Raw genomic sequence first — 26,784 nt, 5'->3', positions numbered from 1 at the left:
TGAAAGCTAACAGAAGTGTAATTGGTCACACCTCATTTCAACTGTCTGGTTCTGTGGACACAATGACTGCTGTGTTGTGTAATATGGAGATATGGTGTATGTTTTGAACCTTTAATGCTGCAAATGTGTAGGAAGAAATGGTTACCTAAACAGGGAGGAAATGCTGACAGCAAGATTGAAGCGATAAGTTGTCACAATGATTAGCTGGAAATGATGCTGATAAGAAGAAGCAGATGTAGACCTCAGAGGGTTCGTCACACTTTAAACCACACGACTCTTACCTTTCACTTTGAGGTAATGTCCTCCGAAACGATACGCCTCAAAGTGGAGTAAGAGTGGAGTGTTGGACTGGTCCAGGAACAGATCCACTCGGGAAAATTCAATGCCCTTGCGCTCAAAAATGGGTCCGAGCACCTCTCTGGAGTACAATAAAATGAGTAAATGAGCTTCACAGCTAAAATGAACAAAGACTGAGTTATGGAAATTTTGACCTTTAAAAGACAAACAATCTGTAAGAAATGGTGTTTTTATTTGGTAAGCTGGCATGAAATATGTCTTTCCTTTGCTATGGCATTTTTTTTAAATTATTTTTATAATTATTTTTTATGATATTGATACTACATGCATTTTTTTTTTTTTTTACTTTTAATTAAAAAAATTATTTTTATTATATTATATTTATTATATTTAAAATAAACTATAGTGAAGGTAAAAATACAGACTTTCTTATATATTACAGTTTATGAGGCTGCATTTATTTAATCAAAAATACAGGAAAAACAGTAATATTCTGAATAAAATTATTACAATTTAAAATAACTGTTGTCTATTTAAATATACGACTATGATCATAATTTTATTCCTGTGATCAAAGCTGAATTTTCAGCATCATTACTCCAGTCTTCAGTGTCATGTGATCTTTAAAAATGACTGTAATATGCTAATTTGGTGCTCAAGAAACATTTCTTATTATCAATATTGAAAACAGGTTTGTTGCTTCATATTTTTTGGAAACAGTAACATGTTTTTACTTGAAATAGATTTTTTTTTTGTACAATTATAAATGTCTTTGTCACTTTTGATCAATTTAGTTCATTATTGCGGAATAAAAGTATGAATTTCTTTAAAAAAAACAAATCTTAGTGTGTCCAAACTTTTGAACAGTACTGTATATTCAAAATATTGATTACGCAATGGACACATTTCGCATCAACGACCTATTTAACAGAAACACAAGAGAACTCACCGTAATGTCTTCTTTTTGACAGCAGGGACGATCTCTGTGTCAATGTCTATGTTGAGGTCAAACTTCAGGCTGAAGCACTCCTTCCTGGGGTCCTATAGGGGGCGACAGACCAGCGCTGGTCAAAGGTGGGCGACAGACAGACAACTTCCAGTCATTTACAATGAACTCTAGACGTGATCAGATCAAGCCACCACATCCTGGGGCTGCTGATGATTCAGAGACGTGTCATTTCCTGTACACTATGTTGGAGAGGGAAGTCTGTACAGGCACTTGTACAGAAAATATCGGTAGGGTATATTAATATAATATGTAGGATGTAAAGGAGCTATACATGCTTGTTTTTAGACCATCAGTGAGTACAGTCAGCTGAGAATTAAAAAGTTTCCCATGAGGCTTTTTCGAAAGGAGGACAGCACTCACATCAGTGTTGTGCCGCCGGGGCTTTTTTCCTTCTCTGCCTTTCAGCTTCATTCCTCCTGTCTTCTGTTCTCTATTAAAAGACAGAAGAACACCACAGACACATGAGGACAGTAAGCCACGGCATCCGTCTCTGACACCATCACTGTACAATTTGAAGGAAAAAAAAAAAAATAAATCGAATTGCAATTTTGTGGTAAAATTTGTGCGATTTTAAAAAAGCTCCAGGTTTGCTGTGCTTGTTTGTAAGGCTGCACAATTTAGACAAAACTGATTAGATATCATGATGATGATGATAATAGTTATTATTATTATTAAATAAAATATTAAACAAAACGATAAATATTATTGCAGTAATATTTCACTGTAAAATAAAAAATCTCAGGTAAATATAATAAAAATAATACAGAAATATAAGTATTGCAATAATAATAAAAGAACACAAGTAAAATTACAATATTAATAATTAAGGTTTTTAATTAGATTATTTTCAAATGTAAAACTATTGTGCTTTTATTTTGATGAAAATCAGCAGGGAGTCCTTAAAGCTTTTCTTTTGTTGAGATGGTTTATGAGCACTTCTCAAATTTGGGAAATTCACATAATAAGATTGCAGTGCAATTTTTTAAATAAACTAGAGTGAGGTAAAAAAAAAAAAAAAAAAAAAAAAAAAAAAAAAAAAATAATAGAAATATAATATATATATATATATAAAAAAAAAAAAAAAAAAAAAAAAAAATATATATATATATTTTAATTTATACTGGTTCTAAATATTTTTTTAAGAAGTCTTGTGCTCACAGAGGCTGTATTTATTTGATTAAAAACTCTGAAAAAACAGCAATATTCTCAAATATTATTACAATTTAAAATAACTTTTTTTATTATTTTAATATATATAAAAATTTGAAATATTTCTGTGATCAAAGCTGAATTTTCAGCATCATTACTCCAGTCTTCAGTGTCACATGATCCTTCGGAAATCTTTCTAATATGCTGATTTGCTGCTAGAAACATTTATTATTATTATCAATGTTGAAAACAGTTGTGCTGAGTCATATTAAGTGAAGCTTGCACTCTGAACTTTTAAACTTGTATCACAAGTGTGTTTCACTCTCGTTCAGGTATGTAAAGGCTTCATGCATGTCACCTTGATTTGAAAAAAACATTTTGAATTTCGCATCAATTTGTTGTGCCTCTCGGTGTGTTTAGGCAGTAAGATTTCATACAGTTATTTAAATGCTGTGGATCATCAACTAACCCTCGTTCAGTGCTTCCTTCTTCGTCTTCATCCAGGTCTATAGGGGGGCTTGTGCGAGGGGGACAGGAACGCGTGGACACATTCCGCGCCAGGATAGAACCTGACGACACAGATTTAATGCAAATCTGATCTCACATTCTTCACTCCTAACAGAAATGTCCGCTTTATAATAGTAAATCAACTAATGAAAAAATTATTAACTACATAATGGTGCAAGGATGGTGTACAAATAAAAAAATATATATATATATATACACATTATTATATATATATATATATATATATATATAATATAATAGAAAAATATAAATAAATATAATATAAATAAAATGTAAAAAGATAAAATCAAGTAATTAAAGTATTTGAAATTATTAAAATAAATCAATATCAATTAAAAAAAAAAACTTTATACTATTTTATACTTTTTTTTTTTACTATACTATTATACTACTCCTATTCAGAATCTGTTGTTGGGTGATTGAATTTTATTGGTAGTTATTAGTTGTACAACTAACTGAACTTCCGAACACTTTTGAATGAGACTCATTTGTATGAAACATAAACCTGTTTGGCAGAGGGTCACATAAGTGTGTTTGCACCGGCGGGGCCGTTTACCTTGTGGCTGTACGTCGAAGCGGAGATGCCTGTCAAAGTGCATGCTGTCAGAATCATCCAGGTGACAGCGAGAATCACATGACTCACACAGGTGCAGGGGGCTTTTACCGTTCAGTTCCTGACAGTCGGGATGATGACACACCTACAGGAACAGAGAAAGAAATCAGACATCAGACGCTTTGAGCAGAACCTTTGAGTCACTCACGGTCAGTTTCATTTCACTTCACCAGACCACAAAAAGAACTTGTGTGCTGTTTCTACAGCTGACGTCATTCCACCTATTGTAAACTTTCTCTTCTGATAGTTCAAAACAATGCGACCATACAAAGACGCACATCGTTTAGACCCCAAACCAATCCAGAAACCCAGATGTGAATGGTCTAGAAGAATACATGGTACTCCAATGTACTTTCAAAAATACCACAGTACATTTGCAAAAAACATTGTTTGTGATATCATTTACCATGTTTTTGGACATGTGCTATGGTAGAACCAAGACATTCCGGATAGAACTGTTTTCTAATTGAATATATTTTAAAATGTAATTTATTGCTATGATGCAAAGCTGAATTTTCAGCACCATTACTCCAGTCTTCAGTGTCACATGATCCTTCAGAAATCATTCTAATATGCTGATTTGCTGCTTAAGAAGCATTTATTGTTATCAGTGCTATATTTTTCAAGATTCTATGATAAATAGAAAGTTTAAAAGAATTTGAAACAGGAATCTTCTTTAACATTATACATTACTTTAATGTCACTTTTGATAAATTTAATGCATCCTTGCTGAATAAAAGTATTATTATTCATTTTTACAAATCTCTCCTTTGCGTGATGCTAATCTGCGGTGATTGGTCCGCTTGGTCTCATTTTCATTTCATTATGCCTGTTAATGCCTGATAAACCAGCGTTTGTAAGTGCAGTGCTGCTTTGTGTACAGCGTTACCCAGGAAACCACTATTTTTACACTCCAAAAGTGGCACCTAGTAGCAAAAAATTTATTTGCATTTTCATTTAGACCAATTTGAAAAGACCAACAAGTGGGCGGGCAAATTGCTAATGTTTCATGTTGATGTCAACATGTAACGGCTTGGGATTCATTTTAAAAACAATCGGTTACAATGATTCAGAGTCGACTCTTTTCTTTGAAAGACAATAACTTAATACACGGTGCACTTTTAAATTTGTTTTCATTCACTTAGAGCTGTGTTACACACTGCATGTAAGGTAATTTTCAAAAATCCATAATAGGGGCGCTTTAAAAGAAATCTTACTACCCCCCAACATTTTAATGGTTATTCATTTGAATATACAGAAAAATAATATGAACCTTTAGGTAGTAGAATCATCCAAAGATTCAACCAATTTTTGTAAAGATAACAGTAAAAAAAAAAAAAAAAAAAAATTACCACATTAAGTGTACCTTTAGTGATAAGCCAATGGTTGCCTTGTTTTGACAAGAAAACCAAGAACCAGAACTAGTTTCTTGTGCATATTGCACACCATGTCTGTAGCTTTCTGTTTAATATACAGTAAAAGCCTCGACTGCCACACCTACTCAAGCTTAATCCAAATCCCTCTGAAATGACTCCTATTGAAACACATCAATCAGACGGCCATCCCCTCCTCTTACCTTCCACATTGTGGGATGTGTGCAGGCCGCCCCATCCGCTGGACGCTGGTCCATGGCAACAAAGGATATATACACTTTAGTACCGTCACACACCCCAACATCTCATGGAAGGGTCTCAGTTCAACCCCTTCCCCCCAATGAAGCGTCAAGTTAAGCACTCATGGGGGCAGGATGGTTTTAGGGCAGCCCTGGTCTACCCCAAAACCAAATCAGTCTTCAGATGTCCAAAGCCCCTCTAATCTGAGGAGCTAATCAACTGTGTGCTCTCGTGAACCCATCTGATGGGGCAGTGGAGATTAGATCGGGCACATCTCTTTCTCAGACTGGACTCCACCTCAAAAGAATAAAGAAAGGCGGTCTTGACTCTAGAAAGTTTTTAAATAGCATTTGCTTTTAAATGGGCCTTGTTGTTTGTAATAGGCATGACATGGTCTGCCACAATGAGCACAATTAGGTTAGGTGTACTTTCATTTTTTTAGATTCAAGGGCTTGCTGGGACATCATGCAAAGCTTCAGCAGCTTTAAAGTCATGAGTCAATGTGACTACACAAGTCACTTTAGGGCAGAACAAACTTAATTACTGGTGCATGCTTGGAAGTCAGAGTTTTATAGATTTGCATAAATGTGGAAATTAAATGGGCAAATGTTGCAACATTTTGGGGTTTCCATGGCCATTGCATGCTCTAGGGTTTTCAAATTGGGATCCGAGGATTGCTAGGGGCCCGAAAGGGGAGTCTGCATGACATGACAACATAAAATAAAATGTATTACTAATTTATTTATTTATTGTCAAACAAACAACAACGTAGTTGTCTGGAATTTCTTGGTGAGCTCAGACACAACTAAGACAGTAAGGCAATAACAAACACTTTCATACATACATAAATCATTCCAACCAATTATAAAGAACAAAATACAGAAGAGTAAGTGCAAGAAGAGTTTAAAACATAGACCATCCTACAATAGGTACTATTCAAAAAGCGTGCAGACTTATTTTTAATTGTTTAATTAAAACATTATTATTTATTATTATGTATTTAATAAAAAAAAACATTAACAATTATATAAAATTAAAAACATTACATAAAAACAGAATTTAGAAAGCTGTAAGGGCAGTCTGCTGAAAATTTCAATTTTATAAAATAAATTAAAAAAAAGTTAATCAATAATAAATAAAATATTAAAAGATCTAAAATATTAAAATATTATTAAATTAAATATTATAATGTTAAATTAAAAACAATACATACAAACAGAACTTAGAATGCCTTTTATTGTATATTTATTGTATAAATATTCAATAATAAGTCAAAATGAATAAAGATATAAAATAAAAACATTACATAAAAACAGAATTTAGAAAGCCGTAAGGGCAGTCTGCTGAAAATTTCAATTTTATAAAATAAGTAAAATAATTTAAAATGTTAATCAATAATAAATAAAATATTAAAAGATATAAAATTACAAAATATTACATTCAATTAAATATTATTACATAAAAAAAATAATAATAATTATATAAAAACAGAATTTATAAAGCCGCAAGGGGAGTCTGCAGAAAATTTCAATTAAAATAAAATAAATATTTATATGAAAGACAGAATTTTGATTTGTCAAAAGGACTATTCATGTCTTTTGGTGTCTTTTACAAAGTGGTGTCCCTTTAAAATAATAGTAACAAACTTTGATAAAGTGTTTTGGGCAACAGATCACAAAGGTCACCAACAAAGGTAGTGATGGGTCAACATCCGCCAAGTGAAGACGACAGGTCAAAATATACACATATATATAAACAACATAACAACAACTACTGTAAAGCACATTATAGTTTTTATGGTGGGGGTTATGACTGAAAACAAGAGAAAGAGACGACAGGTCATTCCTCTTTACAGCAAAACCTCCTGCAGTCGATTGAGAGATTCTCCGAACCCTGAGCTCAACAGAACAGCCTGTATGCTCATGTAACTGCGTGTTTGTCATGAGCCGCTACTATAACAACCGACAGCTTTTGCTGTGCTGTCAGGAGAGGAGAGCGGAGCTGAATCACCGGGACTCATGTTCTCAGACGAGTTACAGCACATTTATCTGAAGGAGAATGAAAGGGACTCATTGCTGTTTATGTGCGGCTGACGAGACACGCGATCACATATTCACACGAACTTAGTCATTATTTACAATAAAGTGATGGAGAGAAAGGTGATTAAGGGAATTATTGAGGAAGTTGAGGTGAAAGTTGAGACTAGCTCTGCTCCAAGTGAGCTTCCTCCCTGTCTGCTGCCTACTTAGGCAGCTACCTTCTCGTCAGTAAAGTGGTAAATTCCATCAGGTGCGTGATTTCACATAGAGCAGCTGTTACTACACAGAGCCGTTGCTAACTGACAAGCTGCGCAAATCCACGCTGATAATGAAGGTGGATTTGCGCAGCTTGTCAGTGGCAATGGCTCTGTGTAGTAAAAGCTGCTCTATGTGAAATCACGCACCTGATGGAATTTATCGCTGATTCAAGAACCGGCTTTACTGACGAGATGCGCATTAATTATCGGCCAATATTTATCGTGCACCCCTAGTTTTTATTAAATGAAAAATAGTTTACTATAATAACCCTGATCTCTACCTAGAATTACTTTTAGATGTTGTCTAGGTAGGAAGTTCAACAAGTTTTAGAAACAGAACTGGAACAGAGATTGGGTGCACAGATGAGTCTTTCTGAAATGGCTAAATCGAGAGATTTCAAGCATGTTACACACTGACCAAACAGTTGGCCAATTAAAGGACCCTTAGCCAGGGATCAAAGCCAAGGACAGCAGAGACTGTGTGTGTAGACTGTCTGATTCTGAAGTTCTGCTGGATTACTCACGGGCCTCAGGAAGGGGAGATGTGTTTGGAGTGTGGAGGTGATTGTAAGTGAACAGCAGAGAAAAACAGACAGCTGTGAACACACACAAGAGTCCAGAGGGGCTCATCAAATTCAGACACGTGGCACCAGTCCATTCTTAGCTATTATAGGGCTCTATGAAATCAGTTAGATTTTTTCCGTTTTAATTTCTCCAGGCTTATTTGCGATTTAATATTCATAGACACTAGTCCATATCTGCTTTAAATAAAATGGCCTACTTTTGACTAATTCTTTCAAAATTTAACAAATTCAGTGACACTCCGTGTTAAATTCTATTATTATGAATGGATTCCATTATTCCATCTGCGTTTTTTTTTTTTTTGCATCACAGAAATCATAGGGCCCTACTACTATTTTTATTGTACTTTTTTTTTTTATAATGCAAGTAAAGAATGTGAAAATATTTGCATGTGCCAAATACAGAATCACCTGGACAAAAAAAACATATATACTACCAGCCAACATTTCAAGTCCATTCTGACAACTCCTGTATGTGTTTAAGTGTATCTAGGTGTGTGGGAGGTAGTGTTAATTTCGTTAACGAAAACTATGACAAAAAAACAAAACACACATAATACCTGGGCTAAAACAACCAAAAATCTAATTACTTGTCAGTGTAAACGTGTTTCACTCTTGGTTACAACACATAAAACAATAGCAGCCAGCATCCATATTTATCAGAGCGTGTCTGAGGATTATGACGTTAATGTTTGCTTTAATAGTTTCATGCCCTCATTTCCCCCCCTCAATAATCTTTCAATCAATTAAGCCTTGATTTGCAATAGCTTTTCATGCCTGAGAGTTTTTTTTCATCAGCATCGATCTGCAAAGATGATTTGGAGTGAAGGGGACCCATGGTAAACAGGTTCTGTTGTCTCTATGTGGCTAGCATGTTCTCCTGCACATATCTGGTGAAGAGGGGGCTGTTCAGACCGTGTGAAGAGTTTCAGGTCAAAAGTCAAGTGCAGTGTCCTTTAGCACAGGATTAATCCGTCTGCCGCAAAACTGAGCACCTGTTCCCTTCAACTGTACAGCTCGAGCTCTCTTACATAATGTACATTTTCATCCCTCTTTCTCACACAGATAATTATGCAGGCATTTAATCTCTCCTTTCATGGAAAGCCGCACAAAAAAAATTGCCCTTGCCGTTTTGAAGGGTGAATGAAATGATGTGCGAGCAACAAAGAAACACAAAAGACTGGAAAATGGAAGAGTGACATTTATGAGTGTTGAGTGGCTAAGAGAAAATAGATATCAGAAATAGAAACCGTTTCATTGTATTAGAACGATTTTTATATTTTTTTATATCATAATAAATTCTGAAGGATCATGTGACACTGAAGACTAGATTAATGGCTGCTAAATTGAAATACTGTATATATAAATAGAAAAGAGTTTAATTGGTAATAATATTTCAAAATACTGCAGCTTTTACTGTATTTTTGATCAAGCAAATGTAACCTTGGTGAGCACAAGATATTTCTTTCAAAAACATAAAAAATATACTTTTTAATCTTTATTTATATATATATATATATATATATTTATTTTTATAAATATTATTTTTATTTTTTTTTCTATATATGTGTTTTTTTATATATATAGTTAAATTATGTTTTTTTCAGTAATATTTTGAGACCTATGTGTTTTCAGTCACATTTTTTTTATAAATTTTTTATTGATTGTAAAAATGAATATTATTATCGGATTGTTATACATTTAAAAAAACCTATCCCCTTATATAGCTTAAAAACCCCATGACATCACTTACCAAGTACAGTTTTCTGTGTTGTGTTGACATATTTCCTGTTAAATTAAAACAGGAAGTTTTGGTGGGATATATCAAAATATCATTCTAGAGAACATTTTCATGAAACAAAAATATGCAGTGCAACATTAAACATCAGTATTTCTGGTCTGTTTTCCAGGAAGTTCATCAATATTTCAAAATACTGCCAGGTTTTACTGTATTTTTGATCAAGCAAATGTAAACCTTGGTGAGCACAAGATATTTCTTTCAAAAACATATAAAAATATACTTTTTAATCTTATATATTATATATATATATAATATATTATATATATATATATATATATATATAGCTACATCAGGGTTTTGTCACAACTCTACTGAACCTATGTGTTTTCAGTCACATTTACAGGCCCACATTGTTGTTGTTGTTTTTTTTTTATAAATACTGCATTGATTGTAAAAATGAATATTATTATCGGATTGTTATACATTTAAAAAAACCTATCCCCTTATATAGCTTAAAAACCCCATGACATCACTTACCAAGTACAGTTTTCTGTGTTGTGTTGACATATTTCCTGTTAAAACAGGAAGTTTGGGTGGGATATATCAAAATATCATTCTAGAGAACATTTCATGAAACAAAAATATGCAGTGCAACATTAAACATCAGTATTTCTGGTCTGTTTTCCAGGAAGTTCAAATATGTTTAAATGCATATTTGTTAATAATGAACTTTTAGGAGTGCGCTATCATGTAGATGACCTCACAGCTACCAGACATTGCCTCAAAAGTCACACATTTTTACAATGAAGTTTAGCGAAACATTTTTATAGAATAGCTTGACTTCAGTTTGAAAAACAAGAGTTAACACTGGCGAACCAGAAATGTTGTAACTCAAAACAGAGGGACATTACAAAATTAACCAGATCCCACATCCCCAGGTCCTTCCACTCCCCCCTCCCACTAACATACGATGACATGCACCAGTCACTTTGTGCAGCATTGATCTGCTCACTGCCTCATTCAGCATAGACATGACATCTACTACCTCTTCAGTCAGTTCAAATGAAAAAAGTGCTCTCTGAGCCCTTTGTCACTTTAATCAGACTGAATAAGCTTTTTTGCACTGCAATCTTTTTATCTGCACTGTTTGTTCACTTCACTGGTTTGCACTCTATCTGCCATGTGCCTTTCGCTGCTTTATTGAACTTTATTTTTATTTTTATAATTTTTTTACATGCCCTTATTTGTATAGTTGTATTTTATATTTGATCTGTATCTATCTGGACTTTTAGGCTCTACTTTTAGTGTTATCTGTATGCACCAGGGGTCTGAGAGTAACACAATTTCAATTCTCTGTATGTACAGTATGTACTGTACATGTGGAAGAATTGACAATAAAGCAGACTTGACTTGACATGCATACATCAAATCAGCAGATAAAATGCATAAGCATAATTAAATGGAGGAGTTAGTGAAGGTCACGCCCAAATAACAAGCTCTTTAAAAGATGTCCCAATTCTCTAGTCTACTCTCACCTTGACCATATAAGAAGTGAAGCAAGCATTGAGCTACGGCGCTCACGCAGACGGCACAAGCTTGAGTCTGTGACAAAAGGTCAAACAAGACCTTAAATTTACTGACAGCAGCTTCAGATTCTATCTAAAACCACTGAATCATCATTGCTTTGCAGTAGATTATGAAATATCTCACATGCATTGCCATAGTTTCAACCTCAGACACCACACCTAAGGACCCGTTCACTAAGCACCCAATGCATTTTGCACATAAAAATGGCAAAAGTGGGCTGAACCAGAGCCGGGTTGATAGAATGATGCCAGGTTAGTGGCATCAAATAAAAAAGCCAGAGTTTGAAACATCAGTATGTTTTATGTCATGCTTTTCGCTTTTAACAAAAACACTGACTCATAAACAGAACTGTCCTAAAACACACAAAGCTTGATGATTAAAAAACAGGCTTAAATTCTGCCCAACCCTGACAGCATCATGGTGACTTAGTGTGAGAGAACGGTCTGAATCACTAAATGGCCTTAAATGTCTTGATTCACACTCACGGAACTATGAAAGTCCCGTCTGATGCTTGTGACGTCTATAAACACTGACACTGCCACTTAAACACAGCAGACCAAAACATACATGAAGACTCATATAACACTGATTCACATCCCTCCACACAGTTATCAGTCAAGCTACACTTACTAAAACAAACACCCATTCAGAATACAGTTAACTCCACTAACCATTTAGAGAAGGGAGTAAGAGTTCTGCTACAGCTGTTAGAAGTCTTAAAGACTTAGCTGTTTTTCTTCCATTTATATAATGTATTGTGAGCATGTCATCACAAAACAGAGCTGGGTGTGAACTTACATAAAGCGTAGCCAAACTTTTCCATAAGAATAAGCATGAAAACTTGTGTCACATGGACATTCGTATGATAAAATAAAATAAACAGACAAAAACAAAACAAAAATCGTATATATTAACTTTCATTCTTCACTGTCAGTCAAAAGATAGGGATACTTTTCATATAATACAACATTAAAGACTGGAGTAATCGCTGATGAAAATGTTAACTCTGCATCACAGGAATAAATTACATTTTAAAATACATTCAAACAGATTATAATTTTTTTTCCAATTGTAATAATATTTTACAGTATTACTGTTTTTACTTTAAATTTGATTAAACAAATTCTTTTAAAAAAATCTTTTTAAAAGCTTTTTTTTTTTTTTTTTTTTTTACTTTTTGAAAATCTGACTATCTATTATTTTATGTAAAAAAAATGTGCTTAATCGTGGTTTTGTCACAATTGTACTGTAACTACAGTTTTCAGTCACATTTACAGGTCCACATACTTTGTTTTTGTTTTTTGCCAAATAAATACTGCTTTGTATTAAACTTAAAAAAAAATACTTAAACTATTATTAGATAATATATTTAAAAAGCTAAAATAAAAATAAAATAAAGCAAAAACATTCTAACAAACAAAAAATATTCAAATTTATAAAGCAATGAAAAGCTTTAAAACAAAATTCATACAAAGGATTACAAGAAAAAAAAAATAATTGCGAAATGGCAATCTTGCTACTGCATCTACCTTCTCTTTTATGCTTACAAACTACACCCAGACACATGGTGTGATTAAGCAATTATATGAATGTAATTATGCAACTGAAGCCACAGCCAAACATCTTTCGACTTCTCTGCTTCTGAGTGTTTAAAGAAAAACACGACCATTGAAGGAAGTGAAAACAGAGCTACTACAGTTGGCATTGGCTTTTCAGTACCAGACTGCTCTGGATGGAGAACAACCGTCTGGCCCATAAAGAACACATTAAAAGAAGATGAATTAAAACATAAAAATGCATTTACACAAACCAAGCGAGCATTATATTAGTTTGGTTCACCATGCTTTGTTTTTTCTGTTAAAAACTGTGTTCTGCTAAAAACAGAAAGCCACATCTTTTAAACGAACTGTTAGTCCATATGCTTTTTAGCTTAGTCTTTTTTATCATTAAAGAATACTTTTATCAGTCCAAACCTTCTCACATAATTTATTATACCACCAAGCCAAAGCACGAAAACTGGTTACAGGGAAACTTTTCCAGATCATTTGAACCTATTAATTAAAGAATCTTAAAAATAAAAAAAAATAAAAAAAAAACACATTGATAATAATTATAATGTTTCGTGAGCAGCAAATCAGCATATTAGAATGATTTCTGAAGGAACATGAAACACTGCAGACTGGAGTAATGATGCTGAAAATTCAGCTTTGCATCACAGGAATAAATTACATTTTAAAATATATTCAAATAGAAAACAGCTATTTAAAAATTGCAATACTATTTCATAACATGAAACTGTATTTTTAATCAAATAAATACAGCCATTAGAAATCAGAACTGACCATAACACTATTATTCAAGATTATATTTTCCAATCAAAATGCCATTAATTTACACAAACTTGCAAAAATTAAGTTGATAGCTGGACACTATCTGCATAATCAGCACTGTTTCAGAAACAGTACATACTGTGCATTATGCACTGAGCTAGTATTCAATTCCAAACAGAGACATTTTTTATCTCTAAAAAAGATTAAATTGGTCTAAAGCAAGGAAATTACCAGCATGCAAGAAGTTGCAGAAGTATACAGACAGGGGCTAGTGACTGACGGTTCACAGTCTTGGGTCAGTGGACATCCGGAACAATTAAGAGGAAAGAATGCATTACCACAAAAGTGGTGTATATCCATGTGTCAAAATACAGTGACCACAGTCTAAATTTACCAAGACTGAGCTGCTACTGCAGGATTATGACACATGCAAAAACCAAAGACTTTCAGCCAGCAGAAAACTGCCATATGGACCACTTTTATGATACTTTTGTAGCCTTTTTAGGATAGATGAGCACTGGTCACAATATGCATTGATTTTATGAACAAAAATTATCCACTCAAAGATTATTTAGGCCTAAATTTAAGATTTATGTATTTGAATTGCATATAAAACTTCTACCAATTTGGTTTATTTAAATAATCTAATCATATAATAAAAAATAATATAAAAAAACATCAAATGACCATCATTAAAATATGGCTAGCTGTGGAACAAGCAATACTCAATTAGACAAAATGTATAATATTAAAACAAATTGAATTTATCAATTATAAACATAAGCCTGGTTACTGTGTATTTAAAACACATTCAGTTTATTTAATGGATTTTCTTTCATTTCTTTGTCTGAATGTGTGCTTTTGGTTTCTCCTGCTTGGCTGTTGAAGCCAAGAAAAATCCATTAAAGAAATCCTAGTTGTTTTTGTTGTTGTTTTTTTACCCGTTTCATTTATGTTTGACTGACATGCATCACATTAAGTTTATTAGTCTGTTGGTATGTTAAAACTTTGAAATCAAAGTGAATGGAAAGTGTTGGACATTCATCAAAAAGTATTACTCAGAAAAACAAAATAGTGTTTTTAAGGGTTTTGCAATGTTGAAGGTAAATGATGTTTGAATTTTAATTTTAATGTTGACTGAATTTTATTTTTATGGTTCAATATGGTTGAGCCAACACAAACAACTCTTAAAAATAGAGGAAGTTTTCACAGTGATGCCATAGAAGAACCATTTTGAGTTCCAAAAGAACCTTTCAGTGAGCAGATCTTAAAAGAACCATATTTTTTCTAGAATATTTGAATAATCTAAAGAACCACTTTAAAGAAAGGTTCCATGGATGTTAAAGGTTCTTCATGGAACCATAGATGCGAATAAAGAATCTTTACTTTTAAGCTTGTACTACCAAAACAAGCTCAATTATTGGAGGCCCCCAGTGGTCGAACCCTTTAAACGTTCTGGAATTAACCTGCAGCTTCAACAGCCAAGCAGGAGAAACCAAAAGCACACATTCAGACAAACTTCTTCTTGTCATGTCATGGTTTGAGTGAACCGACCACAGGAGACCAGCCACAAAGAGTCCGTGTAACCAGCCCTTTCACAGAAGCTGATGATAAATGTCTATGGTGTGGTGTGGGATTTCCACGCTTACGTACTGTGAGAACAACAAAAGCCTATTTGGTCACCATCGAAGGACTAAAACTTCCTTGAGTGACTAATCCTGAGTTTAAACCAGTGGTTCACATATAAGCCACTGCACACTCACTTCCCTCCAAAAGCAAAGTTCACTCTGGTTCAATAAAGTTTGCCAACCCTGGGACAAGGTCAAAAGGTTTCATGTCTGTTTTCTCATCTCCAAATGACTTTCTACCAGCAGTTTTCCACATTTCAGTGCCCTAAATGAAGTTAGAAGTCTTGCAATGCAGATGTTCATTTAATCAATTTTAAATTGAAAGAGCTCAAGAAAAAACAGCTAAGAATGACCAAGAGGACAAGTCCATCCACGCTAAAGGAGACCAACTAACTTAACTTTTTCGCAAGAAACATTCCTCTCAGTGTGTGTTTCAACATGTAGCATCAGCAAAAGCAAATGTGCATGTTCACACCCACACCTGGAAAACAGCCACCATTATCACAGAAGTGAGCAAGAATATGAATAACTGGTTATTAGAGAGAGACTGGAATTAATGTAAAGTTAAGCCAAAATCAACCATGAAGAAATTTAGCTAATAGTATTTCGTACTTTGGTTTACTGTCAAAACCAAATGGAAACCACAATTTTCACAAACCGCTGCAATAGTGAAAACTCTGCCGAGCTTAAACCCAATTAGAGACAACGACTTGTATAGTTCAACATGTACGTCCAGGACCTTCTTAAACATGCTTTGAAATAATAGTTCAAGTTAAATCGTTCAACATTAATAATGTAAATGACATAAAACAGACATTTAAGAAGGAAACCCTAGGAAGCATCATGTCTAGCCATCTGCTGTGTAACAAGAGACATATGTAGTAAAGACAGAAGTGAAAACTCACCAGCAGCTGCGTGCATTCAACTCAAACTCTGTCAAGCGCGCTGAGAGAGCCGACTCAAGCTCCTCTCTGTGACGCAACACTGCTATCCATAGCTTTAGGGGAGAAATAGGAGGAGGAACTGACATACAGGAAAGAAGGAGGGTGAGAGAAAGAGAAAGACAGAGAGTCAGAGAAAGAAAGAGAGAGAGAAGAGAGAGTCTAGAATGAAGTGAAAAAAGCAACGCTACAGTGTTATAACATTCAAAGCTAGCATTCTCTCTGAGCTGGAAATGACAAGAGAGGGAGAGCTAATTCTCAGAAAGGTCAATATTTCATGCATGAACATATGAAAATATATTCATATATAAATAAATCAATATGAACTACAGATCTGCTTATAACTACATCATGCTTAATGTGTTTTTTTTTTTATTATAAACAGTTTTAAAAAGCAAAATGAAAAGTACAGAATAAAAAAATATTTTAAATAAAATAAAATACAACACAAGATAAAGAATGTTTCTGCATTGACATATTCATGACAATTATTACCATAATGCATCAGTTTTAATTTTGAGAATTTTTTGGCCACTCTTATTACAGTAATATAGTCAATTTTGCTGTAGTATATACTGTAATATAATTATGCATGTAAATCGTACATTATAAGCCATACAACTAATACTAACATTATGTATAAATGCCTCACAATTAATTTTTTTTTTACATTACTGAAATTAGAAGAATCTTTTCACATTATGGTAATGGAATATGAGAAAACAGCTTAGCAAGTATAGTTAATTAATAGAAATTGTATTTTATTGTCACAAAATTAATTTCTTAACGCAAAAACAAAACAATGCTTCAAAGAACACCATTTTTTTTACCATGGTACATGTCTGATAAAACATAGTAATACCATGGTACTTAATGACTACAATGTACTATAAATATACATAATATAAATATATATACATCTTATTGTAAGTATAATTTTCTAAGTAAAAAAAAGCAAACTGAGTTTGGGATTGGGAAAAGAAAGGAGCAAATCCCTGCACACATCCATCCTACCCCAGTCCGGACCTGCACGCTCACCCCACTTACTGTAACATGTTTAAACTCTTCCCACTACTCATCACGATCCAAAAAAATCCATGCAATTTTCTCCGGAAATTTCTTCACGCTCACGCACCGTCATTGGCAACATAAGAATTACGCATGCATCACATGATAGCAAAGAAAAATAAATGACCAAACATTTTTAAAAAAATGTACAAATAATAACAAGAATGGCTCTCTGGCATGCCATTAGATGCACTCACCGCCAGCTGGTCAGAGTCCCATGAGTGTTTGCATGTGTGCATGTTGTTCTACACCTCAGTACAACAAACCGCTGTCCTCTATTCTTGCTCTGGAGCAAACTGCAGTCGTTCCTGCAGTCTGGCAGGATTTGTTGGACCAGGGTGCTTTCAATCTAATAACTCCGTAAGCTGGTGTGTGTGTGCTATACAAGGTGAATGTTTCTATCCCTGTTGTAATTTCTTCCAATGTGGGCGCCGTTTAGACACTGAAGGTGTTTGTGGGACTACTTAACTCCTGGAGTCTCAATGAGGAAGATAGACATCAGATATAATCTTGTTGACAGTCGGGACTGAAGACCTAGTGTGTGTTTATGATAAACACCCCCGTGCTCAATCTGCTCACACACACAATGCACATAAACTGCTGCTTTGTCTTGCTGACATCTTCAGATGAAGCTTATCTATGAATCAGTTCACATGAACTGCTTTAATGGATTCTTGAGGAGGAGACATGATAACAATCAGGCGAAAGTGCTAAAAAGGGAAAGGAGGAAGCTTGAAATTGATAAATAGCGCATACTGATGACCTCATAAAATACATTCTTATGCTATATTAAAGAAAATAAGCATTTGCAAGCTCAAATTTTGGACCCCTTTAAAAACCAAAAATAAAATAAATGTTAAGTTTGACCAATTCATAAGCAAATCACTGGTATGTGAACTGTGTTAAATGATTAATTGAACAGATCCAACTAAAATAATAATAATAATAATAATAATAATAATTAATTGTGAGACAAATAGACTGAAATTAGTTCATGTTTGGAAAATCAGTGAATCAGTGAGTTAAACTTGAGAACTGAATCTTTGGCAAGTGCTAATTTTGGACCCCTTTAAAACCTAAAGTCATTTAGCAAAATAAATGCCAAATCTGACCAAAACATTCAATCGTTTTTATGAACTGGGTCAAATAATTCATTAAAAGATCCAACTCAAAGAAAACAAGTGCTTGGCAAGTGCTCAGTTTGGATGTGTTCAGCAACCTAAATACATTTTGCAAAACAGCAAATGCAAAGTTTGTCCAAAGTTCAAATTTCTGCAACTCTTGTAGTTCACATTTCTATCTCATATCTCAGTGTTTCTGTTTTTTAGGTTTTGTTGTAAAGATCTCAGAGCTGATTTACTCCAACACCAGAGAAACAGCCACTCATCTTGCAGAACGCAGGCAGGGTTTAATGCTCCATTTCTAAGAAACAAAAATTACGCAACAGCTTCTTTCCCAAGAAGGTGTGCAAACCTGTCCAGAAACACCTCACACTGAGACAGTTCCAGCTAACACATAAAGCCTATTATAACTGTGACGCAGATGTTGATACACACAAAGGTGTCAAATCTTGCTTTTCCATTTACCCCTGTGCCTTCATTATTTACACCCTCTGCATTCGGCATTGAAAAGCTATTATCTCGCTCGGACCAGCAGATTTTTGTGCCCAGTCTTCTTCCGCTCCACCATGCCGGCCTTTATGCCATCAGCAGCTCCAAAAGTGAGCGGTCAATGAGCATCACGCAACAGTGAAGCAATCCTCGCTTTCCTTCATGAAGGAAACCGCTCATCTGGGCCTTCAATCGCTCATTTCATCTTATGAGCCATTACCTTGTCCATTCAAGCTGAATTTATGCTTTCGGTGGTTATTTTTTGGTGTTATTATCTGTATGTAGGTGGGTGGGCATATTTCTTTTAATTCAGACGATGATGGAAGAAAACACACTGAAGAGTGCAAAACCATACGCTGCCAGAAAGACCTGTCAAAGCTTCCAATATGCTACTTCAAATTGAGTTTTTTAAAGTAGTAATGTGCAAAATGTGACATTCAGAAATGAATATCAAAAAAGTAGGATGTGGAAAAACAGGCATTAAATTCACTTACAATCTGAACGTGTCATAATTCACTCTCCTGCGTGTCATGACAGACTTTCTTCTGTGGAACTCAAAAGTAGTAATTTAAGACAATAATAATGATTTAATATTAAAAGAAGTGAATGAACTTGAGAACTGAATCAGTCTGACTCATGAGCAAATCATTTTTGTGAACTGGATCAATCAAAATTAAAAAGATCCAAATCAAAAATCCCCCCAAAAAGAAAAGATTCATTAACAAATTACACATCACTACTTCTCTGCTGAACTCTCATTATCATGCTAAGAGCTAGGCAGGGATGTTAATGTTTTTACTAAAAAAAAAAAAAGACATTTTCAGACTTGATTCACTTTATTATCTCACATCTTACTGGTTTGAAACAACATGAAAGTGAGTTAATGAATTTTTGATTAAAATATTTAAAGCCAAAAGGTTAAAAGCGAAGTCAGCAATGGTCTAAACGGTCTGTATGGCCCCCATGCCGTTGTCTTATAGGATCTTAAAAGAGCCATCCAGGATCATTTCTAAAACCACTCACTGCTCAGAGTTACCCATGAATCATTAGAGTAATGAAAAGCTAAATATTTATGGGCCGTATAAGATCTGGGAAAGAACAGATGTAAATGAGAAAAGACGGCATGCGCTCCATCACTCACCAGCACGCCTCGGGAGAGATTAACAGCAGAATAAGGAAACAGAAGGAAAAGCTGGAGTTATCTGGAAACGGGCAGCGAGGACGCCTTCCCTGAAGGAAACTTTGAGAGTAGCGGTTGAGTGGGTGGCTGAACGGCAGAGGATTGATTTTGACAAGGATGAGGTGTTATGGAGAAAGTGAGGGTAGTTATCTGATTTACTGCTCCACCTGACACACACACACACACACACACGTCTGGTTTACTATCCTTGTGGGGACTGTATACTGTAACTGTACAAACCATACATATTCTATCGACCTACACCTAAAGCTACCCCTCACAGAAACCTTTTTGCATTTTTACATTATCAAAAAAATGAATTCTGTATGATTTATAAGCTTGTTTCTCCATGAGGTCCCCACAATGACACGAATCCTCAGTGTGTATTTAGGTTTAAGTCCCCATCGGGATAGAAAAACATGCACACACACACAACTCTCAGCTGTTTGTCTTTGGTTGGGTGGTTTTCTCTGGTGATCCACACCTTGTCTAGTCCTGTCGGGGAGTGAACAGAGGTAATTGGCTCTGAGTGATGGAACACGCTCAGACTGGCCCCGTCTCCACACGGAAACACGATCAGATACCAGAAGATACAAACTGATAGACAAACGGACAGACTCCAGAGTCCCGTTAGCCATTTATTTCCTTTTCTTTTTCTTTTCTTTTTTTACATCATTTTATTAGAAAAGGGGGAAAAAGGATCAGAAAAACTGTTGTTATCGCTAACTAACTGAAATAAGTTTAAGTTGAAATACTAAAATTATTAAAACTGACAAAAATAGTTTTAAAAATAAAAAGCTATGTAGAAATTAGAAACAAAAGTACTAAAACACTTAAAATAAAAAAAATATAAAACTGTAAATTTAAACATTAAAGCTGAAAAAAATGCAATATAAATATTAGATGAAAATAATACAAAGAAATTACAGTTAATGTATATAAAAATATAAGTAAAAATTAAGATTACATAACTAAATTACTATGACTATGACCATCTTTTTTGGTAATAGAAATAGAGCTGAAAACTTAAAACAAAATTACAAATTTAAATTAAAATTAAAGAAAAGAAAATTAAATATGAAATGAAATAAATATACTGAAATAAATTACTAAAACTGAAATTAAAGCTATATAGAAATAAAAAATAATAAAAATGATAAAAATCTCAAAAACTAAAAATAGTTTTTGATTACTGAAAAAGCTGAAATAAAATGCTAAATAAATATGAGATGAAAAATAATTATAAAATATTAAAGCTAAATAGAAATAAAAATAAAAATAATAATAATGGTAAAATCACAAAAAATATTAAAACTATTAAAAATCATTTTCAGTAACTGAAAAAGTTAAACAATTTATAAAATTGAAACAAAAATTTAAATGTTAGAAACTAACTGAAATAAAGCTATATAAAAATATGTAAAAAAAAAAACAAAAAAACAAAAACAAACAACAATAACAACTAAAACTAATAAAATGACAAGCACATAACATGAATTCAAAATATTAAAAAATAAAATAGCATATGAATGCCACTTAACACTGGATAAAAAAAATGACTGAATTTTGACTTTGTGAAGCATGTCACAGCATGTGCCACACCGTCAGGCAGCGTCTCCGACAATCAGCTCATTTTTAAGGCTTTCCATAATCACCCGGTTAAAGCAGCAGATTTCAACTAGGTTACATTTACACAAACGACACACCACAGCATTTTCAAAACTGTCGAAAGCAAGCACTTTCTAAAAGTATTTCCAAATCATCGAAAACATGCATTTAACCTTTGTCTTGTCAGAATTATTCCTACAGCAGACTATAAATAAACAATCCTCCTTAAAGCAGTCAGAAGGCCTGTAGAGCAACATTAGCGACTGTTGTGCAAGAGCTGACACAGACAGTGATTCAGACATCTGCACCAGTGTGTTTGTGATCAAGTTCTAGCTAGACTTTAGCATTAAATAGCAAGACACTAACAGACCTGTCCTCAACAAGCTGCGCAGTTTAACAGTACTTAAGGTCATGGGTTGTTTTTTCTCAGGAGGCACCACTAATGATTTAACAACAGATTTCTTGACAGTTATCAGAGTCCTGTCCTGCACTCAAACACACACACACACACACACACCTCGTCTCTTTGCCTCCACCTAGTGGTCAGTGTGAGTTACTGCAGAGCAGGGATCCTGACACTTACACAAAGCTGCTTTTATTGTGTAAGGAATTCAAAATTATGACTTTAAAATTTTTATATTTATAGTAGGGGAGAAAGGGCTAAGATGTGTGAGTTGGTAAGTCGTGTAACTCTCCTAACTTAGCAACAGGAGCATTACATCACTTCACCACATATTTAAAGGATCTCTCATGCACAGCACACAGTTGTCCACATGCACAAAAAATGTTTCTTGAGCAGCAAATCAGCATATTAGAATGATTTCTGAAGGATCATGTGACACTGAAGACTGGAGTAATGATGCTGAAAATTCAGCTTTGCATCACAGGAATAAATTACATTTTAACATATATTACAATAGAAAAATATTGTACAAATATTTTACAGTATTACAGTTTTTACTGTATTGTTGATTAAATAAATGCAGCCTTGATGAGCAGAAGAGTCTTCTTTCAAAAACATTAAAATCTTACCAACACCAAACTTTTATAATATTCCACCGTCTCTCCTCTAATGCTTAAAGCATGCAAGAACAAGGAGTAACAAGTCATAAACAATCATGTTACAAGACAAGCCAACAAAATTAAGATATTAGCAAGTTAACGAGGAGATGATTAGTAATAAAAACAATGATGGCCCAGAGGGAGGCGAAGGTGACAATGAGACTAGAGGCATTCCTCCTTCATGCACGTTTGCTGTAATCTCCTTACATAACCGCAGCCCGTGACCTCGGGGCGCCAGACGAGCACAATCACTGTGGAGCTTTCCCTCCAGGCCGACCCCCTACAGCGGTCCCGCTCACATAATCACAAACCCAGAGCCCTCGTGTGCTCACTTACACACACAAACACGGACACACACTGCACTGGAGAACGGCACACACAGACATCACATGAACAGCTGACTACAGGACTTTGGATCTATGGGAGACATATTTGCTAGCTTTCTCAAAAGAATGATTAGTTAAACTTAGCAAGTGCCAACTGGTCACAGATCTCTCAGCTGGATTTCTGGCTTTGTCAATATAAATGAGCTCAGACACATATATTATATATATACTGTATATTTCAAATATATATTATAAACCATTATATACATTATACACACACACAAAAAAGTTCTTTCTGGTCCCCAAATCTGATTGGCTGAGAGGAGTGCGATGTTATAGTTTCACCATTTGTATCACCCTGCTTGCAAATCCAAATCCACCATAAATTTATAAATAATACTGTTTTCGTGTCACGGAATGTAGTTTTAAAATAAAGAATTTTATGTTATATAATGCAACTTATAATGCTAGTAATGTAGCTTTTCATGAGCTTTTTCGTTGCTTATTTTTCACAATTTATATATACAGTATATATACAGTATATATATATACAGTATATATACAGTATATATATATATATATATATATATATATATATATATATATATATTATATATATATATATATATATAATAAAACAAATTGTATTGTTGCAATAATTTTAAATTATTTAAATTTTATATTTTTTATTTATTTTAAATGACTTTATTCAGCAATGATTGAGATATATATATATATATAACAGATTTTATAGTTGCAATAATTTGTAATTATTCTATTCGGCGATGATGTATTAAACTGACCAAACCAATCAAAACCAAATGACATATCTCCACTTACAGTACATAGTTTTTGCATTGTAAAGTATTTTTAATTACCTTTTTATTTATTTTTATATATATATATACACACATATATACACACACACACACACACATACATACATACATATATATATATATATATATATATATATACACACATATATACACACACACACACACACACATATATATATATATATATATATATAAATTCTACAGAATTATATATATATACATATATTTTAATATTTATTTTACAGAATTATATAAATTTATATAAATATTCTGTGGGACAAAGAAATAAGGAAAAAAATATATTTTATAATGAATAAAATATTTACAATTTATAAAATACAGAATATTGTAAGTAGAAAACAGAAAACAGTTATTTATAAACTGTATAAAGATAAATTATAAATATAAATTACTTTATACAAAATACACTCTTTTAGTTATAAAAGTATTATCAAATTACTAAGAGTACCTAACAAATAAAATTAATAAAGTAGTTTCTTGTCACCATCACAACCCAACCTGCTACAAAACATGCCCCTGAGCACAATATCAGCCGTCTACCTCATTCCCAAAGCAAACCCCAAGTTAGCAAAGCATGGACTTCCTGAGAGTGCTGGCTGCTCTCCTCTGATCATTCTCCTGTTTCAGAGAGCATCAGCTTATGACAGCGAATTCATTTCACAGTCTGGTGGCCAGAGAGGAGACCTCATATCCCAGCAGGTCTTTCTCTGATCCTTTAAAGCACAAGATCTCCCAGCAGTCTTCAGAAAGGACCAGGCCCCCTGTTCACAAAGCACAAGATCACCTTTGAGGGAGTGACGGCGCCGATGTCTGGTGTGCTCATCCTCTGATATTCTCCTGTTTGAGAGCAGTGACAGCGCTCATTGGACAGCGAATTCATTTCACAGTCTGGTGGCCAGAGAGGAGACCTCTCTGATCCTTTAAAGCACAAGATCTCCCAGCAGTCTTCAGAAAGGACCAGGCCCCCTGTTCACACCGATGTCTGGTGTGCGGCTCTTACCTTTGAGGCGTGACGGCGCTCGCTGCAGTCTGGATGCTGGCAAACCACACACTCCTCATCCTGAGCGGGCTTCTCATCTACAACATTAAATCACACACACATATACATGAAAACACCCTATGAACCCAATGTGCAACTCTACATTTTCTGAAAATAAAATAAAAAATAACAAAATTAAGTTGCTATGTGGTTGCTAAGGCATTTTGGATCTAGGGTTTAAATGGCTAACTAAAACTAAAACCACTAAAAAACTAGTTGCAAAGTCAACATTTTTCATTTTTGTTTTTTCTTTCAAATATCTGTATCTTTTATTCATTTTTATTTCAGTTTTAGTTTGTTATATTAGTACCTTGATGTACTAAAATAAAGTAAAACTGAAATTTAAAAGCAACAAACATTTAAAAGCAACAAAAACTAATAAAAACGCGTCAAACACAACTTAAATTAGAACTAAAATGAAAATATAAATATAAAAACCTTCAAAATATTAATAAAAAATATATGTCAGTGTTTACCAAAATAACACTGGTTGCTAGGGTTTCCACTTAAGTTTTATTTTTTTTTTTCCAAGATCGCTACTTTGCTACTTTATTCTGCTAAATAAATAATAATAATAATAATAAATCAAATCAAATATTTTATTTTATTTTATTTTAAAAATTACAATAACATAAAAGTAATATTAAAATAAACAGGGTAAAATAAAAAGGGTGTTCTTTTGATCTTTTCTTCGTCCAGTTATTGATCAATTTTATTTTATTTTTTCCAAAAAGAACAAAGCTAAACAAAAACACATAAAAAAAAAAAACTAAACAAAAACGGTCACAACAGATCCTAAACACTAAAAGGATATTTAATGCAATGAAAGGATAATGACTGAGACAGAACTTTGAAGGACATAAAAGACGGGAGAAAGGACGAGAAAAAAAAATTAAAAAAAAAAAAAAAACCTTGGTTCAGGATCACTTTCACTGTATTATTGACTGGATGAAAAGGTGCACTATCTAAAACTAAAGCAACTGACCACACTATAAGTATTAGTTTCATGAATGCTAATTATTTCACATGCTTTAAGATCGATGTGTCTGTATGCAGATGAGAATTTCAAGACAGTTCTCAGCCACATACTTAAGTGATTCTCTGTAGAAGTCGACCCAACAACAACTTTCCATTCTCCTCTCTGCCTACAGATTCATTATTCTCAGGAAAATTCCCAACATCATTTCCATCTGGAGATCTGTCACTTTAAATCAGCTAAAATGTGTGCCCTCTTCAATAATATGCCTCACTATCCAACCTTTTACTGAATCAAGGGCGTCATGAATCAAAAACTTGTGGCAAAACCTAAAATCATGTGCGTCAACAGTGTCTGACCAGCAGCAGCTGCCTGCTCTAACCACTTTATTGTTTCTCTATCATTATTCCTCTTGCTTATGGTTTGCAAAACCTTAAGTATCACAACTTCAGTGATGATAAAACGTCTGCGGATAATAAAACAGGTGAAGAAAAAGCATAATTTAATCTTTTTTTTGCTGCTTTAAATTTCATACTTGCATAGATTGTATAAGGTAGTTTTTTATTTTATTCTTTTTTTTATGTACTACTTAGCTAGTAAAATAAAATAAAAAAAATCAAGAGCACAGAGTTGAAACTGAAATATTATTATATTTGATAAGATTTGATGTTATTTGGCATTTATAATGAATAAAGAGCTTAAGGACAACCAGCAAGTTTGTTTATCTTAGCGCAGGATGCTT

At 33.7% G+C, this 26,784-nt stretch overlaps 1 protein-coding gene across 6 annotated transcripts in view; it reads right to left on the bottom strand.

Moving 5' to 3' along the window:
- Window positions 1-26,784, bottom strand: part of LOC109081625 (pleckstrin homology domain-containing family G member 5-like) — a 63,174-nt gene that overhangs the window by 22,458 nt on the left and 13,932 nt on the right. For 2 of the 6 annotated variants that reach the window (XM_042756228.1, XM_042756229.1), the window contains exons 3-8: window positions 25,028-25,104; window positions 3,540-3,681; window positions 2,925-3,024; window positions 1,667-1,736; window positions 1,247-1,338; window positions 282-418 (exon numbers count right to left, since the gene is read on the bottom strand). In XM_042756228.1, coding sequence (XP_042612162.1) covers window positions 282-418; window positions 1,247-1,338; window positions 1,667-1,736; window positions 2,925-3,024; window positions 3,540-3,681; window positions 25,028-25,104 — 618 coding nt within the window. Of the gene's footprint in view, window positions 1-281; window positions 419-1,246; window positions 1,339-1,666; window positions 1,737-2,924; window positions 3,025-3,539; window positions 3,682-9,839; window positions 9,871-16,277; window positions 16,441-17,578; window positions 18,117-25,027; window positions 25,105-26,784 lie in introns of those variants that run through there. The other 4 variants (XM_042756231.1, XM_042756233.1, XM_042756232.1 and 1 more) reach the window with 4 other exon arrangements.

Source organism: Cyprinus carpio, unplaced genomic scaffold (genome assembly GCF_018340385.1).
Source record: "Cyprinus carpio isolate SPL01 unplaced genomic scaffold, ASM1834038v1 S000006815, whole genome shotgun sequence".
In the NCBI taxonomy this organism is placed as follows: domain Eukaryota; kingdom Metazoa; phylum Chordata; class Actinopteri; order Cypriniformes; family Cyprinidae; genus Cyprinus; species Cyprinus carpio.
This window is presented reverse-complemented; position numbering and strand designations above follow the sequence as displayed.